This window comes from Carex rostrata, chromosome 21, assembly GCF_964058835.1.
Source record: "Carex rostrata chromosome 21, lpCarRost1.2, whole genome shotgun sequence".
Lineage (NCBI taxonomy): Eukaryota > Viridiplantae > Streptophyta > Magnoliopsida > Poales > Cyperaceae > Carex > Carex rostrata.
The window spans coordinates 4,163,958-4,179,425 of record NC_135938.1 but is presented as its reverse complement, the minus strand read 5'-3'; the positions used below and the strand labels follow the sequence as shown (position 1 = coordinate 4,179,425).

Below are 15,468 nucleotides of genomic sequence, written 5' to 3'. Positions count from 1 at the left end.
TACTTAACAAAGGCCGTGATTTTTAACTTTTTATAGTTATTTTTTTGGGTTAAAACAATTGTATTGATTCAAAAGATTACAAGCAGCTGTTACATTGATATTAGACAACGAATGTTTTAGAAAGCATTCAAATGTAAAAACAAATAAAAAATACATAGGGATATGTGCATCCCGTGGATACAAATTTGATAATCCTTGCTTTATTTGAATTATAGAGCCTAGTGATTGCTTCATCTATGCGATTATTTTTCTTGTTTCTTCTGGCAGACTACACCGGAGCACAGTCGAGAAGGTACTGGATCAAACTGAACCAGAACAGTCACCTCTCAGAGGAATGTGCAACCAAGAAGTCATTGAATCAAATCGAACCGGAAACTACATCAACCGGACCGAGACAGTCACCTTTCAGAGGAACAACCAGTGTGAAAGCCATAAAAAGAAGCTTGGAAGTAGAAGAAGAAGAAGAATGAGAGTAGCAAAGAGAACATCTTAACATCAAAACACGTAATTTATTCATATATAGCTATAGTAGATATTACGGGAGTGAAACAAATTCACAGCATCTTCAATCGAACTCGGATCGAGATGGATCAGAAAGCAACAACCATATAACTAATAGAAAACATCTGCTTGAGAGGAGTAGCGGAAGAGAAAAAGGAATGGAGGTGGAGGGGTGGGATCCGACTAGACTGGAGGGAGGAAGGAATCACTTTCTCCTGGACTCTCAAAGAGGCTAGGGTTCCTTTTTCGAATCCTGTTCTTTTATATAGTGTTTTTTGTTGTTGCAATATTGCGTTATCAATTGTATATAAATATATTATGATCGAATTTCCTTTTTAATTGTACTCCCGAAATTAATAAGAGGATCAAATAAAAGAGAGATAAAAATCCATATATATTACTTGTGCTCGAGTTCCGATTTCATAATGGGAACTTAATCTTGCATTACGAGCATCACATTATTTTTTATAAGGCTATGGTAATTTGTAATGGCGCACGTAGATATGTACTAGGAATTTTTATTTTTAGTTTAAATTTCAAACATTCGATTTAAACAATTCAACATGATCTTAATACAAAAATGTATCTACAATCAAGTTTCATATATATTATTTAAACTATTTTTACTATTTCTTAGATAGGTAGTTATTATCTTAGAAAGGGAAATAATGAGAGAGAGCGAAATAACTAATTTCCTTGTTTATTTTATTTGTTCGTTATCAACAAAAATTTTGAGGTAGCAAAATAGACACAAGTTACCATGTATATATATGGCTAATAAAATAACTATATATGATAAATCATCGATCATTAACCAGTAATACATTGTGGTCATTATTAGTCATAATGTCATTTTGGTTGTCCCTAACCATCAAATAAAATAATTGCCTCCAATAATCAATCATTAATTATAACCATCAATGTCGCTAATTTTCTTGTTTATTTTCATGTGCGATATGTAGTTCGAGTTGGATGAATATCATTTAATTTTTGCACTAGTTCAATAAGTTATACCAAATGATAATTTAAATGCAATTTTATTATCATAAGTCACCACAGCAATCCTTACAACATACTGCAGTGTATAAATAATATAACATATATTTACTATGCATATGTAATAGTTATAATAGTAGGGTTAAGAGTGCCTCATTCATACTCTACATCCTTATTTCTGTTTTCAAAGTTCTAACAGACAATCTGAACCGCTTAATATGATATCCATATTAAAATGTATTTGGAGACTAAAATTTACATTTTCTTAGAATTTATTTACTATATTTTTAGATAGGTACAAAATTATTGTTTTTTTATGGTCCAAAAACAATGATTTTGTATCCAACTAAAAATGAGTAAAAGATTTCTAAAAAAAAATATAAAATTTGGTCTCCAGGCACATTTTAATACGGAGATCATGTTGAGCGGTCCGAATCGCCTATTTGGATTTTAAAAATAAAGATAACAATGTGGAGCATGGATGGAACACAAAATCATGACTTGTTCGGATGCTATTTTTCTCTATGGGAATGAAAGGAATTTGGACTCATTGGAATTTTGATCTCATTACCTTTTTGGATGCTTTTTTTATGACTGAAATATTGTGCCGTGGGAAAAAAAAATTCACTCTGAGTGAGTTTTTTTTTTCCCACAGACATAGTAACAGACGAATAGGCTCTGATTCTTATCAAAATTTGCCCAGACTGTAAAAAGATGGGAACAATAACATTTACTCTGACTTGATATTTTATTTTCAAAATAATGGGCTAGCCGGTTACTGTGTTAGTGTTAACACAAACAAAAACTCATTTTATTTCTCTTTTAAATTAGTTTTTTATTTGTGACTATCCTACAAGCCACACTGTGTTATTGTTAACTTTTTATGTTCTTGCATTCTCTTTTTTTTTTTTTTGCTCTTCAAAACATTGTAGCTGTGATATCACTGATTTTGTAATTTAAAAAAAAAAAAAATAACCTCATCTTTTGTTACTCCTCAAATAATAATATGCTAAGGATACAATATACATCAGAATCTGTACTTCTAAAAAAATAGAAAGAAAGAAAGAAAGTTCAGGAATATTAGATATACTAAATAATAATATGCTAAACATTCGTCAAATAATATATTAAACGTTAATTAGAGTCTCTACTTTGTCTATGTCTAAAATGAACATACGAGTCAGAAAGTTTTTAAATAGATGACATCTTTAAATAGAAATACATATTTTGTAAATAAATTAATATTTTTCACAACTAATTCTATGATACATCCGAACACTTATTCAACATATTTCCATAACTATTTCCGTGAGTACCTGTGAATATGAGTTCCCAAATCCGTAAAATCTCATCCCGTATAATCCTATAATATCCGAACATGCTCTCAATGGGGCATATTGAAATAATTGAAAATTCAATTCTAACCAATCCATAATTGTTAGTTCGGTGAAAAATAGTCGGTGATTTAGTGACAAAAACTATGAAAAATCACAAGTTTAAAATATGAATAGAGAATTTTACATGAATATTAAATAATTTTATAATTAGATATCCAAGTTATAATAAAAAAATATTTTGGATTTAGCAGAACTAATGTCCGGCCTTTTGAAATTAATAAAAGAGCAGGTATTTCAAAAGAAGCGTTATAATGGTTTTTGACCTTACAAAAGAAGAAACACGATAAAAAAACAACACTTGTTCTCAATTGGAACTTGTGTGTATGAGAGAGATGGGTTACTCGTTAGCACCGAAGAAAATATAAAAATTTGTTTTTTCTTGAGATTTAGATATCCTTGGCAGAGAGAAAATGAAAACGAGAAATATAACGTATATGCTCTGATTATAAATTTTCATTTTCTTTACTCCCGCGCAAAAAAAATAAAATAAATGTAAATACGGTGTCTCTAGCGGTGTCAACGGATATGATAAGAGTTAAGTGGAAACATTTTTATATCTATATTCATTATAAATTATTCTTATATGTATCTGAATTACTTTTATTCGTTACGAATTATCTTATTTATACTTTATTCTTATCTGTTGTAGTTGTTAGATAACGTAACGGTAGCAGATAAATAATGAATAATCATAATATAATAATTATTTTTATTATTTTCTAAATAAAATATTAAACCGTGTTCATTTCACACATATATAAGTGTTTTAAAGGTTTAAACTTTATTGGAATTTGCTGAAATTTATTTACTTGTTTTAATGATTAATTAAGTGTTTCACAATTACGAAGAGTAATTGTAAAATGGATAATTCTGTCTCATTATGTTACGTACGAAATCGTTACTATAAAATTTAAATGATTTAAAAGCAAGAATCGAAAATTGTGCTAACAAAATATAAGTTTAAACCTTAATTAATGCCTCTCAAAACAAGTAAGTCAAGTGTGAATCGAAACCGCGTTGAAATTTCGAAATTTCGAGATTTTGAGACTTTATAGGCTCAGTGCGTCCGCACTGGTGGTGAGTGCAGGTGGCTGACCCGCACTAGCCTCTGTTTGCCTTAGATTGTTTTCTGAATTTCTCCTCAGTGCGTCCGCACTGGTGTGAGTGCGGATGGGTGATCCGCACTGACTCCAATTTCTCTTTTTCTCCAATTCTGACCAAGTTTGGAGTGCGGGTGACCGACCCGCACTGAAATTGAGTGCGTCCGTATTAGGCTCAGACTTTTCCCTTGTTCAGTGTCGTTTTCATTAAAATTTGACTAAGTACTAAGTGCGTCCGCACCGGGGTATTCTTTTATGTGTTTTCCAAGCTGCCGAAATTCTGCCAAGTATTGAGTGCGGGTGATCGACCCGCACTGAAAATGAGTGCGTCCTCACTCGTGTATATTTCTGTGTATTTTCAACTGCTGAAAATCTGTCCAAGTGCTGAGTGCGGGTGGCCGACCCGCACTGAAGGTGTATTTTTAACCAACACCATATTTTCTTTCCTTTCTCTCTTTTCCCCTCCGCCCCTTTCCCCATTTTTGGTGATTTTCACCCAAGAGAGAGGAAAAAGAGTGAGAGAGTTTCCTTTCCCTCTCAAACCCCCGATTGTTGCGAGAAATCGAAGTTGGAACCGAGCAAGCGGCCGTAGATCTCTCCTAGCTCTCCTATTCGATATTCCTTTCTCTTCCCGTTTCTCTCTAAAATCTCGGATTTCTCAATTTCTCGGGTTTTCATTTTAAACCCGATATTTGTGTTTGAATTGCTTGTAGACTAGCTCCTTGAGCTTCTTTGATTGTTTATTTGCCGATTCTTTCCCCGATTTCACCTCGGTTGTGGATTTTGATTTCTAGGGTTTTGTGCCAAAATCCAAATTGGGCATAATCGTGAATTGATTAGTTTAATCCAACCGATTAGACTTGTAATCGGTAGGGTTACCTCTTGATTTTGAATTTCTAGAACGTTTAACGGCTAATTTGAGGTTTTGACCAAATTAGGGTTAACCAATCAGTAAATTGAATTGTTACGGGAACTGAATTTGTGAACCAATGTTAAACCAAGTGTATGTGTAATATAGGCGTAGGCTCGGTCGAGCAAGACTTCGCGGGACATTTCGAGACGTCTGATCCATAAGTAAGCGGTACGCTCGTCGTAATCAGGTGCGGAATTCTTAGACTTGTCTGATATTTCATTTTCAGGAATTAAATTGTTTATTCGTTTGTCATGTTGAATGTCTGATTGTTGCATCATTGAATTGCATAAATCATTTGCATAGCCCAATCAAATTAAACTCGAATTATTGTGAATGAAATGATTTGCATGCTTGTAGGTTGCCATTTGTGTCGATCTATTGTGATCTGATTCGGTTGAAAGTCACCACAAACTATGGATGTGAGCGGATTTATGAACTTGAGCTGTATAGCTGACTTGGATTCGACGAATTGGCAAGGTTGAGCTGTATAGCTGACCTTGAGCCCTGGATCCTTCTAGCGCTTTAGGTGAACGACCCCCAGTTTTCCCAGTACCGGTTGGGACGAGGGGTGAGTGATTGTATTGATGTGTGATTTGGAGTCGTGGGTGACATGTGTAACGTCTGTGGATCGGTGGCATTTTCCTACGTGTTAATGCATTTGGACGGTCAATTGAATATTACGAACATTGGAATGATTCCAAAGAGGATTTTCTTTATATGACTTGAACCAGACCTTAATAAACGGTTAAGCCAAGCGACTACAGATGGGTGTCAGATAAAGGGCCCAGCTTGGTGGGACGTCTGTAGGTGTCAGTAACCCTACAGACGAGGGTTTGATAAAGGGTCCAGCTCGAAAGAACATCTGTAGTTGTTACAAGCCCTAATGAGTTGAATTAAGCCAAATATGTGTTGTGTTTGAAATTCATCTTGGAAATTCCGTTAATTGTGATTCATCTGGTTGAATTGTTGTCGAGCATATGCATTCTTTTATTTATGAATGTATATCTGTTTGAATTGTTGTTGTATGGATTTCATTTCTGAATATGGAGCTTGATTGCAAGTCCAATAATCTAACTGTGGCAAATTTCGCACTGAGAATTTATTCTCACCCCCACCCTTCGGGTTATTTTACAGGTTCGGGTGCGACTGATTCCGGAGAGGCACGCGAGTAGTAGGCCTTGGTAGTTTACCTTCATACCCTAGATATGTTTTGTTGTATAGCTTTAGGGTAGACCTCATGGTTGGTATCCAGATGAGATACTTTTGATGTGTTATATTCTGACCAGACTGTGTACTCTGATTTTATATATATATATGAACCTGTTTTTATATTATTTTATTGTGAATTGCTTAATTTATTTTAAATGCCTTGTAAGTATACATGGAGTGTATGCTTACGGCGGGGTACTGTTGCAACCCGTGGCCGCGGTGTGACACATTAATATACATAACATACAATTTTTTATTTTATAATTATTCGATCGGGTAACGGCAGGGCCAGTCCTGAAGATTTTGGGGCCCGGGGCCGGAGATAAGTTTGAGTCCTTTATATAGAGGTGTAAATGAATAAGATATTCTCCGATTTCTTTCGGATCTGAATCCAAAAAATTACTTAAATTATCTGATCTGTATTCGTATCCGAGACTATCAGTATTTATATCCATATTCGAAAAGTTATAACGGATAAGGATACAGGTTAATAATTAACTATTTGTATCTGCATCCGTATTCGTATCCGAAAAGTTACAACGGATAAGGATACGGTTTAATAATTAACTATCCGTAACTATCTGTATCTGACCATTTACACCTCTACTCCATAAGAAATGAGTTGTTAAATACCAATAATTTATTACTTATATTTTAGTTGCATGGTATTGATATATGATCGTTAATGTAGCTGGTTCAAGACTCTTTTTATTTTTGTCCTACGTGCTTAGAAAAAAACACTATTGATCTTTAATTGATATATTCTGATTAACAATATAACATTATGAGATGAATAGTGACTAATATTTTGGTAATATGATGTATGTTTTGTATCCAACAAATTTATTATGATAAATATTAGATCTAATTAATGAATGAAAAAAAAACTATATTTAGATATACTCGAATGTATATTAGTAATTTTTTTAATTATCCGAATTATATTCATATTCGTCTGATATATAATTCGTATTCGTATACATTTAATATCCGATTCGTATCTGTATCCGAGACTATCCATATTCGCATCCGTATTTGAAAAATTACAACGGATAAAGATACAGTTTGATCACTATCCGATCCGTATCCGACCGATTACACCCTTACCTTTATATATATATACTATTTTATTAATATGTCAATAAATCATTTTTATTTATAGAAAAGTTTAGAGCTTTTATATATATAAAGTTTGATTTTTAATATTTTATTTATTTTCAATATATACAAATAATTTTTTTGTAATATATACATACTAAAAAATTTTTGGGGCCCTTTGAATCCTGGGGCCCGGGGCCATCGCCCTGGGTGCCCTGCCCCAGGACCGGCCATGGGTAACGGGTACGGAATATGCTGTATCCGTAAGGATAACGAAAAAAATCTTTATCCGTACCCAATAAATTTACCAAAAAAAATCTTATCCATATCCATTTTATCAAATACGGTACGAGTCAGATAAATGGATAAAAGGATGCCAATAACACCCCCAGATGTCTCTGCCAAAGATGAGATTTTGCTTAAAAAAACCCAAAGGTTTAAATAGTGTTTATCGCGTCATAGCGGACTGATTAAATAAACAGTGCTATGCCCAAATAGCGCCGCTATAGCGCTGATAGCGCCATAACTTTTATAGTCTGCAAACGCTATAGCGGCACTATAGCGATTTCGGATCATAAAAGCTATGGCGCTATCAACACTATAATGTGCTATTTCGAGCTATAGCAGTGCTATATGACCATAGTGTCTTTTTTTAACTATGCTACTATGATGCGATAAACGCTATTTAAAACCTTTGAAAAAAAACTGAGTGAGTATTCTTGAGATATCTTATATTTTGTGTGACCGACGTGTTGGATGCCTATTCGGAAATAGCGTAGGGGCTGTATTATTTGAGCTTTGATATTCGTGCAGAATGTATTTGAATGGTTGAGATTTTCTAAAAAGTCACGCAACCTATGAGATATCTCAGAGTAAAAATCACGCAACCTATGAGATATCTCAGAGGATGCAAATTCAATAATTGGATCAAAATTTTATTCAAAGCTCAATTTAAATGGTCCGATCTGTATTGAAATTCACACGTACAATTTATTAAGTTCGCACAAATCGCAACGTGAATCAACTGTTAAAAACCAATGTTGAATAAAATTTGTTCAAAATTCTTTGGAGGAAAACCAATTTCCTCCACCACACATGATTTCGGTTTTTCTTTTATAAAAAACCAGAATACACAAATTGACAACGTTATCAAGCGTGCATTTTATTAAAATACAAATAATACACGCCAATTCAAAGTAATAAAATTAAAAAGTTTGAATGTCCTGTATTTAAATTTGGCCAATCTGTAATTTTTTGTTTATTTTTTTTCGGACCTTTTAATTTAAAATTTGGTAATTGAAATTCTTAATTACTTGTAAGTATGGTAATAATTATCGAAGTTATTTATTCATAATTTTTTTTACAAATTCAAATTTCTAATAAAGTTCGCGCTTAACATTAATTTGTATATTAAAAAAAATTATATAATTTTTAGACATGATATATTTATTTGTAGTTTTGTACACTTGACATAATAAAATATACACGTGTGTTGTTGTAAGTGGTGAACAAGCCGGAGAAAAAAAAATGCCCAGATGAAAAAAGAAAATCAATTCTCATTTTTTTTTCTTTGAAGTCCTCCACAAATTTAAATATTTGAGAATATATTGTTACCCAAAAAACCTAAAAAAGAAAACAAAAGTAGAGATGCACATTAATTAGAGTTCACATAACAAAGACTCAACTCAAGAGTTGATAGGTGTTACAAAAAGCACCTTTAACCAACCTGAAATAGAAATAGAAATGTGTCTATAGACTATAGAGATCAACTTGCTATTTATGGAGATGGATACAGGTTGTACCCAATTATAAATCCCTAAATTAATGGGCCTTTTATGGCACACTCTGTTGAGTTGATTCCCACTGAAATCAATTGGCTGCCATTGGAGTTGAGCTACTATGGTCCTTTTCATGGTAGGTTTTATCTTTTCAATCTGTCATTTATTTCATTTATGAGGAAATTGGACTAAATGAGATACCTTTTTGTACTTGGTTTTAAACTAGACCAATAATTTTGATTGTCTATGATACATTAATCACCAATTTTTGAATTCCTGTTCATTGATAACGAGTTCATTATATGATACTAATTAGCATTAAGTATCGTAAAAAGGCTCGCTCTTGCGAATTTTCTCTTGAACAATAGCAAAAGAAAGAGAATTAAGTCTTTTCATAAATTAATTTTCTTTTGAGTCTGTATTTTTCGTAAAATTAATACTTATCAGTCTTATAAAATAAAACTGCACTATATTTATCAAAGACATCTCTCGAGGTGTGTCAACTTTAACAGTCTTTTTATTAGTGGTGAAATTCAGGCCGGGAAAATTAGAAAACTTTTTTTTTTTCCAATAATTCTCTCTATGAGTTGCCCTGTTTAGTTTATACCGTCCTCTTTTTCCAAACTGAATTTCTATCTTTGTCACTATATATAACTTTATAATTTTTTTCTATAAAATTCAATGCACTAAAGAAAATTGACTTTTTAGTAGCGGTAAAGAAGAATCAATTCAACTATTATAAGACAAAAAGTTCATATACTATTCTCAATTTTTTTTTCTTTTTTTTGGTTTCACTATTCTCAATTTGAGTGGCTTAGATGTGACAAAACTTTTTAGTATTCATGATTTAATTCTATATCAGGTAAATATGCAACATGCCAAGTGTCTTCATATTTGTCATTTCTTTATGACGCTGATAAGCAATTTTTTTCTCATTTTCTTTTCTCTGTCATTTTTATTTGTTAACCGAAGGATAAATCCATCTCAAGGTTGTCTTGCGGGGTACGCGAAGCAATTCATTCCCTAACTGGAATCTCTGTTACGGCTACCAGTCTTTTCTTCTTCCACAGGTACCTCCGGTTTGGCTGTTTCCTTCCCTCTTGCACCGCAACTCTCCAGTCCGAAACCGTTGAAGATATTATTTTCCATATACTAACTGGAGAGGAACTGATCCTCAGTCACTCCCCGTTGTAATATTTTTTGTTCCGAGATATTTTTTTCCTCTTCGTACAAAGCTATCAATAATTCAATACTATAATAACCCACAAAAACTAAATCTTTTCTCCCCTCTTTGGAGCAACTTTTAAGGTTAACCGGCTATGACCGGTCATCGCCTTCATTTTTCTATTTATAATCCCTTTATTCTCTGTTCCGGTTCCTACATCTTCCTTTCTTCTTTCGCTCTCTTCTTCTTCTCTCTACTTTTCCCACTTCTCGGATCAGTCCTTTAATTTCTCAGAATTAACCTTCGCTTTGATTGGCATGGGAATGATAATCAGGGAAGTAGATTGAAATAAGGCCACAGATGTTCCGAAAGAACGATTCCGCTCTATCGTGCTTCTATCTCTACTTGCTCTGGCTATTTTTCTTGAAATAGTGTAATCCGTTGTGCAATATAATTTTTTTCCCAAAGAGGAAATATCGGATCCTTTATTTTTTTCTATATTGGATCTTCTAACTCTAAAAATTAACTGAAAAGAGCAGAGCATTAGAGTAGCAAGATTTGAGATGTTGGATCTCAACCTAGCGGATTTCCATCCGGGAAGAACACAAAATCGGGGTCAATACCCGGACCCGTTAGGAGAAAGCACGGGTAACTCAGGTACGTCTGATTCTTCGATACTCAATGGCGATGGATCATCATTTCTGGGCCCCGCTGAAGAGAATTCGAGTTCGGGTCCAGTACCCGATAAGCGTGCTGGTCATAGTGCATCCACAACCGTAACGGCCACCCCGTTCCGGTTCAGCATATTAAACGATGTAGGAAAAGAGGAAAGGGAAGAAGTACTGGAGAGTACGGTGCACACGAGGCCGCTGTTTCCTCTGGCCACCGACTGTTCTTCCTCGTCTAACGTGAATGTGAGTGTGAATTCTCACGCGGGGCCCAGTGCGCAGTGGGCTGGGTTCTTCCCGCAGGATCTTAGAGCTTTCCAGCAGCAACTCCAGTTGCAGCAACAGCAGGTCCAGCAACAACAGTTACAACAATTACAACAACAACAATTACAGCAGCAACAGCAACAGCAACAGCAACAAAACCAGCAGCAGCAGCCACAAGTGAAGAAGAGTAGGCGGGGCCCCCGGTCCAGAAGCTCTCAGTACCGAGGTGTTACCTTTTACCGGCGAACCGGTAGATGGGAGTCCCATATTTGGTTAGCTCCCTTTTTATTGATTATTTTGGATTGAATTATATGGCTTGAATTTCCATTATTATTTTTTGGTGAGCTAATATGTAATTTCTTTTTGATTTCTAGGGACTGTGGGAAGCAAGTTTATTTGGGTAAGAGCTTAACTGGCTTCTACTTTTCCTCTTTTGTTGGTTTCAATTTTTGAGATGTTAAATTTGATATTGACCTTATCCACTTTTCTTTTCTCGTGTAACAGGTGGATTTGATACTGCACATGCTGCCGCAAGGTTAGAGAGAAATTATTTATTGCTACAGAAATTAATACAAGAACCTCTTAATTATCCCAAATCAGACAGGAAAAGTTAATATACTGAAATATTCAATTGCAGAGCGTATGATAGAGCGGCAATTAAATTTCGTGGGGTCGATGCTGACATAAATTTCAATCTGAGTGATTATGAGGAAGATATGAAACAGGTATAATTAATGAAAATGTTTCAATGTTTCTCATAGTGCATCAATCAGGTACAACTTAACAAGTAGATTGATATAAAGTTCAAAATTTGTGTTTAATAGATGAAGAATCTATCAAAGGAAGAGTTTGTGCACGCGTTACGCCGGCAGAGCACAGGATTCTCAAGAGGTAGCTCAAAGTACCGAGGAGTTACACTCCACAAGTGTGGCCGCTGGGAGGCTCGAATGGGTCAATTTCTCGGCAAAAAGTGCGTATGCTTTTCCATTTCAAATTTTCTCAATTTGTTTATCTACTTGTACATTAGAAACTTATTTTTAGTTACTTGGAGTCATGCTTAATTGGTTCTCAGTTGAAAAATCTGTTGGATATACAAGGATTTGGTGTTTTCTTGTCAAAGTCTCACTGTAGTGGGATTAATATGTTTTTGGGAGGGGGGGGGGGGGGGGGGGATAAATTCCTAATTTCCTTAGATTATTGTGAGTATTGTATTGGCCTTGCTGCAAAACATTGTATTCTTTGTGACCACCCTTTCATGCGTTATGTCGTTCTTTTGTGTTGGTAGTGTCTTGGGATTATTTTAAATTGGGTCTTATTTGTAAGTTAAATTAAACCAAGGGACTTTTCAAACGTGAGAATCAAAATTGGCAAAACAAGTCTTTTACCAACCGAGAACATAATGGTATGGTGCAGGTACATATATCTCGGACTATTCGACAGTGAAGTAGAAGCAGCAAGGTTGTGCACAGAGCACTGATTTTGAAGACAATTTTTTATTCTTATTTTAATTTTAAAATTTTTAAAAGGCGCTTTTCCGACTTGAATTTCCTTTTTTGCTTTCTTTTGGGTTTCAAAAATAGGGCTTATGACAAAGCGGCAATAAAGTGCAATGGCAGAGAGGCTGTTACTAACTTTGAGCCTAGCACTTATGAAGGAGAGATGATCGGAGAAAATGATGGCGAAGGTATTATGTTTGTTTATGAGAAAAACTAAATGTTGGATTCTTCTAAATAAAACCTCACAGAGTTCTGATTTTGTCGTATACTATATTGTTTAATTGATTGTAATATTTTTGAGGCTGTACACATGATTTTTTTTAATGTTTTTGAGATGTTTCCAGCTTCTATAAATGACATTAATGGACATAACTGTATAGGTACTGAAGTAGATTTGAGCTTGAGCATATCTCAACCAAATACTGGGAGCCCAAAGATGGATCAAAATTTAACGGGCAGTCAACTTCAGCATGGACCCAAGGTTGACTTCTTATATTTAATCTCTACAGAGAATTTTATTTTTCCAATGAAAATTGGAATCTTGAGATTTGAGAAGTGCAAATGACATTGAGTTGCGCACTTGGTCATTATGTATTTGAAAATTGAGACGGAAAACTAAGAGTTGAAATGTTTTGTTTACTTAATTGATTTCGAAAGGCCATACTATTTTGTTTATTTGAAATTTTCCAATGAAGATATCCTTTCTGTCGGAGATTCCTTCTGATCGGCTTCTCTTAACTGTCTTAAAATTTTGTTTATTGCCATTTTGTCTTGTTTGCTAATTAGTCAATATAATAGTTAATTATTGTTATTTTCAGGATGATGACCCCTCTTCACAATTGGCTAACCATGCATGGAATATTTCATCTCCTACATTTTTTTCAACTAATGAGGTAATATATTTTTGTGAAACTTTTTCCTTTCTAGATAACAATATGCACGAGAAGTTAATTATATAAGTAATTTACAGTTTCTGCTACATTTAGTTCTCCATATAGAATAACAATGCTGTATGTTCAATGTCTATGCATTTATGTTTAATATGGCCCTGAGATTGACATTTGCTCTTAAAGATCTTTAATTTAACTTAATTCCATCTTTACTAAAGCTAATTTTTGTTTGACTCCTAGTTTGGAAATCATTTTCAAAATTAAATATAGAAGTCGGTATTCACATTGAATGTGTCGTATCAGTAATAGCTAAATTTTTGGATAGGATGGCAATAGCTTTTGGTCTCTACTTGTTGGATGGTTCTAGCATTATCAACCTTTTGCTTGTTAATTTTGAAATACTAGTTAAAGAAATTTTGACCTGGAATAAATGCCTGGAGTTTCTTTGTCAACCTTTCTCTTTAATACGCTTGTGTTTGCACAAATTGCGATATTCTGGTCATTATAGCAGTAATCATCAACTAGGTCCAATAACAAATCTGAGTAATTTAATGTAAATAGGCTGTACCTTCATGTTTACACGTTCAATTAAGCAATTAAGTGATGACAATGTTATATAATTAAATACGGTTAATTGATACTGTCCATTATTTTGTCTACCCTTCCTTGACCATAAATTTAGTTTTCTCGTTTTAAATATATAAAGAAATATTTTTGTGCAATGCAGAAAGGAGGTAGAGAGAAGAGGCCCGAAACAGGAGTACAATGCGTCCCGAGCTGGGTTATAAGGCCGCCGCCGCCGGCAAGCAAAATTGAAAATGGAATAAGAATTGGAATGGATAATAGAAACACCCCAAATGTCCCCCAAGTGCACTCTGCAGCATCATCACGATTCTCTAACGCCCCCTCCACTTCTTCTTCTATGCCCCTCTTTTTCAACCCGCCGGCGGCCTCTTCTTCCAGTTTTTATAACTTCAAGGACTGAATTGCAAAATCGCAATTTATGTTGTGTGGTGCCCGGAGTTGTACCAAACATAGATGGTCTTAAATTAGGGGGGTGGGATTTGTGTGCGAAGAAATTTCCTGGGTGGCTTAATCTCTTTTTTTCTCCTCCTTTTTGTACATCTTAGGGATTAATTTTTTTATAGCTTGTAACGAGTGGTTTGGTGAATTGTTTCTAAGTTTTCATGCAATTTCTATGATCCTAATACTACTAGCGTTTATATATTTCTTCCAAATAATGTTTTGCCTAAGGGCTTCTTTCAAAATAAAAAAATAATAAACCGTATTATGATGTCATTGCACTTATTATTTGAGCTCTCATATGAGTTCTCTTCATATGTTAGATATTCGAGTAGAACTAAGGTGTTCTCAAGTTAATCAAGTCTTTCGGTGAACTTAAGTCTAAAATCTGTCAAATCGGTTTTAAATAACGAATTCGAATCATTGAAACCCGCTTACATTACAAGTGATGTGTCGATATGTGAAAATTTTAAATATTCGAATTAATTTAATACAAAGTCAAGTGGTAATAATTAAAAAGGTTAACAAATTAATTTTAATGCATTCATTTTTTGAACTTTTTTTTTTTACCATTTGACTCTATGCGAAATTAATTTAAAACTTTCTTTTTACATGTAGACACATCACTCATAAAGTAGACGAGTTTCAATGGTTTAAATTTTCTGTTTAAAACTAATTTAATAGTTATTAAACTTGAGTTCACCAAAGATACTTGATGAACTTAAGAAAACCCTAGTTCTCCTCTATATATTCAAATTAATTAACGATGCAAATATCAAATGCTAGTAAAAGACAAATGACTTTACCCTTTTTGTGTACTTGTTTTCATGTAAATTGGGTGGTCTATGCAGTACGGTTTGTGCCATGAGTTGACTACTAAGTACTAACTGTTCTTGATTCCTATCCATAAATATTAAATTTTTTGTTTTGAACAAACTCATGCATGAATCATGAGTTTGACCAGTACAGC

At 34.0% G+C, this 15,468-nt stretch overlaps 1 protein-coding gene across 3 annotated transcripts; it reads left to right on the top strand.

Moving 5' to 3' along the window:
• Positions 1-10,235: 10,235 nt before the first annotated feature.
• On the top strand, positions 10,236-14,685 carry LOC144572975 (APETALA2-like protein 3). 3 transcript variants are annotated; one of them, XR_013517853.1, is made up of 10 exons: positions 10,236-11,361; positions 11,464-11,489; positions 11,594-11,624; positions 11,727-11,814; positions 11,914-12,059; positions 12,503-12,547; positions 12,670-12,773; positions 12,966-13,157; positions 13,404-13,478; positions 14,203-14,299. XR_013517853.1 is itself a non-coding variant. In XM_078322618.1 (10 exons), exons 1-10 carry the CDS (start codon positions 10,721-10,723, stop codon positions 14,458-14,460), a joined length of 1,515 nt encoding a protein of 504 aa, XP_078178744.1. In that variant the 5' UTR covers positions 10,236-10,720; the 3' UTR covers positions 14,461-14,685. The 3 variants fall into 3 exon arrangements, 2 of the variants coding, with proteins under 2 accessions (XP_078178744.1, XP_078178745.1); XM_078322618.1 differs by having other exon boundaries at positions 12,966-13,066; positions 14,203-14,685; XM_078322619.1 differs by lacking the exon at positions 12,503-12,547 and having other exon boundaries at positions 12,966-13,066; positions 14,203-14,685.
• Positions 14,686-15,468: the final 783 nt, after the last annotated feature.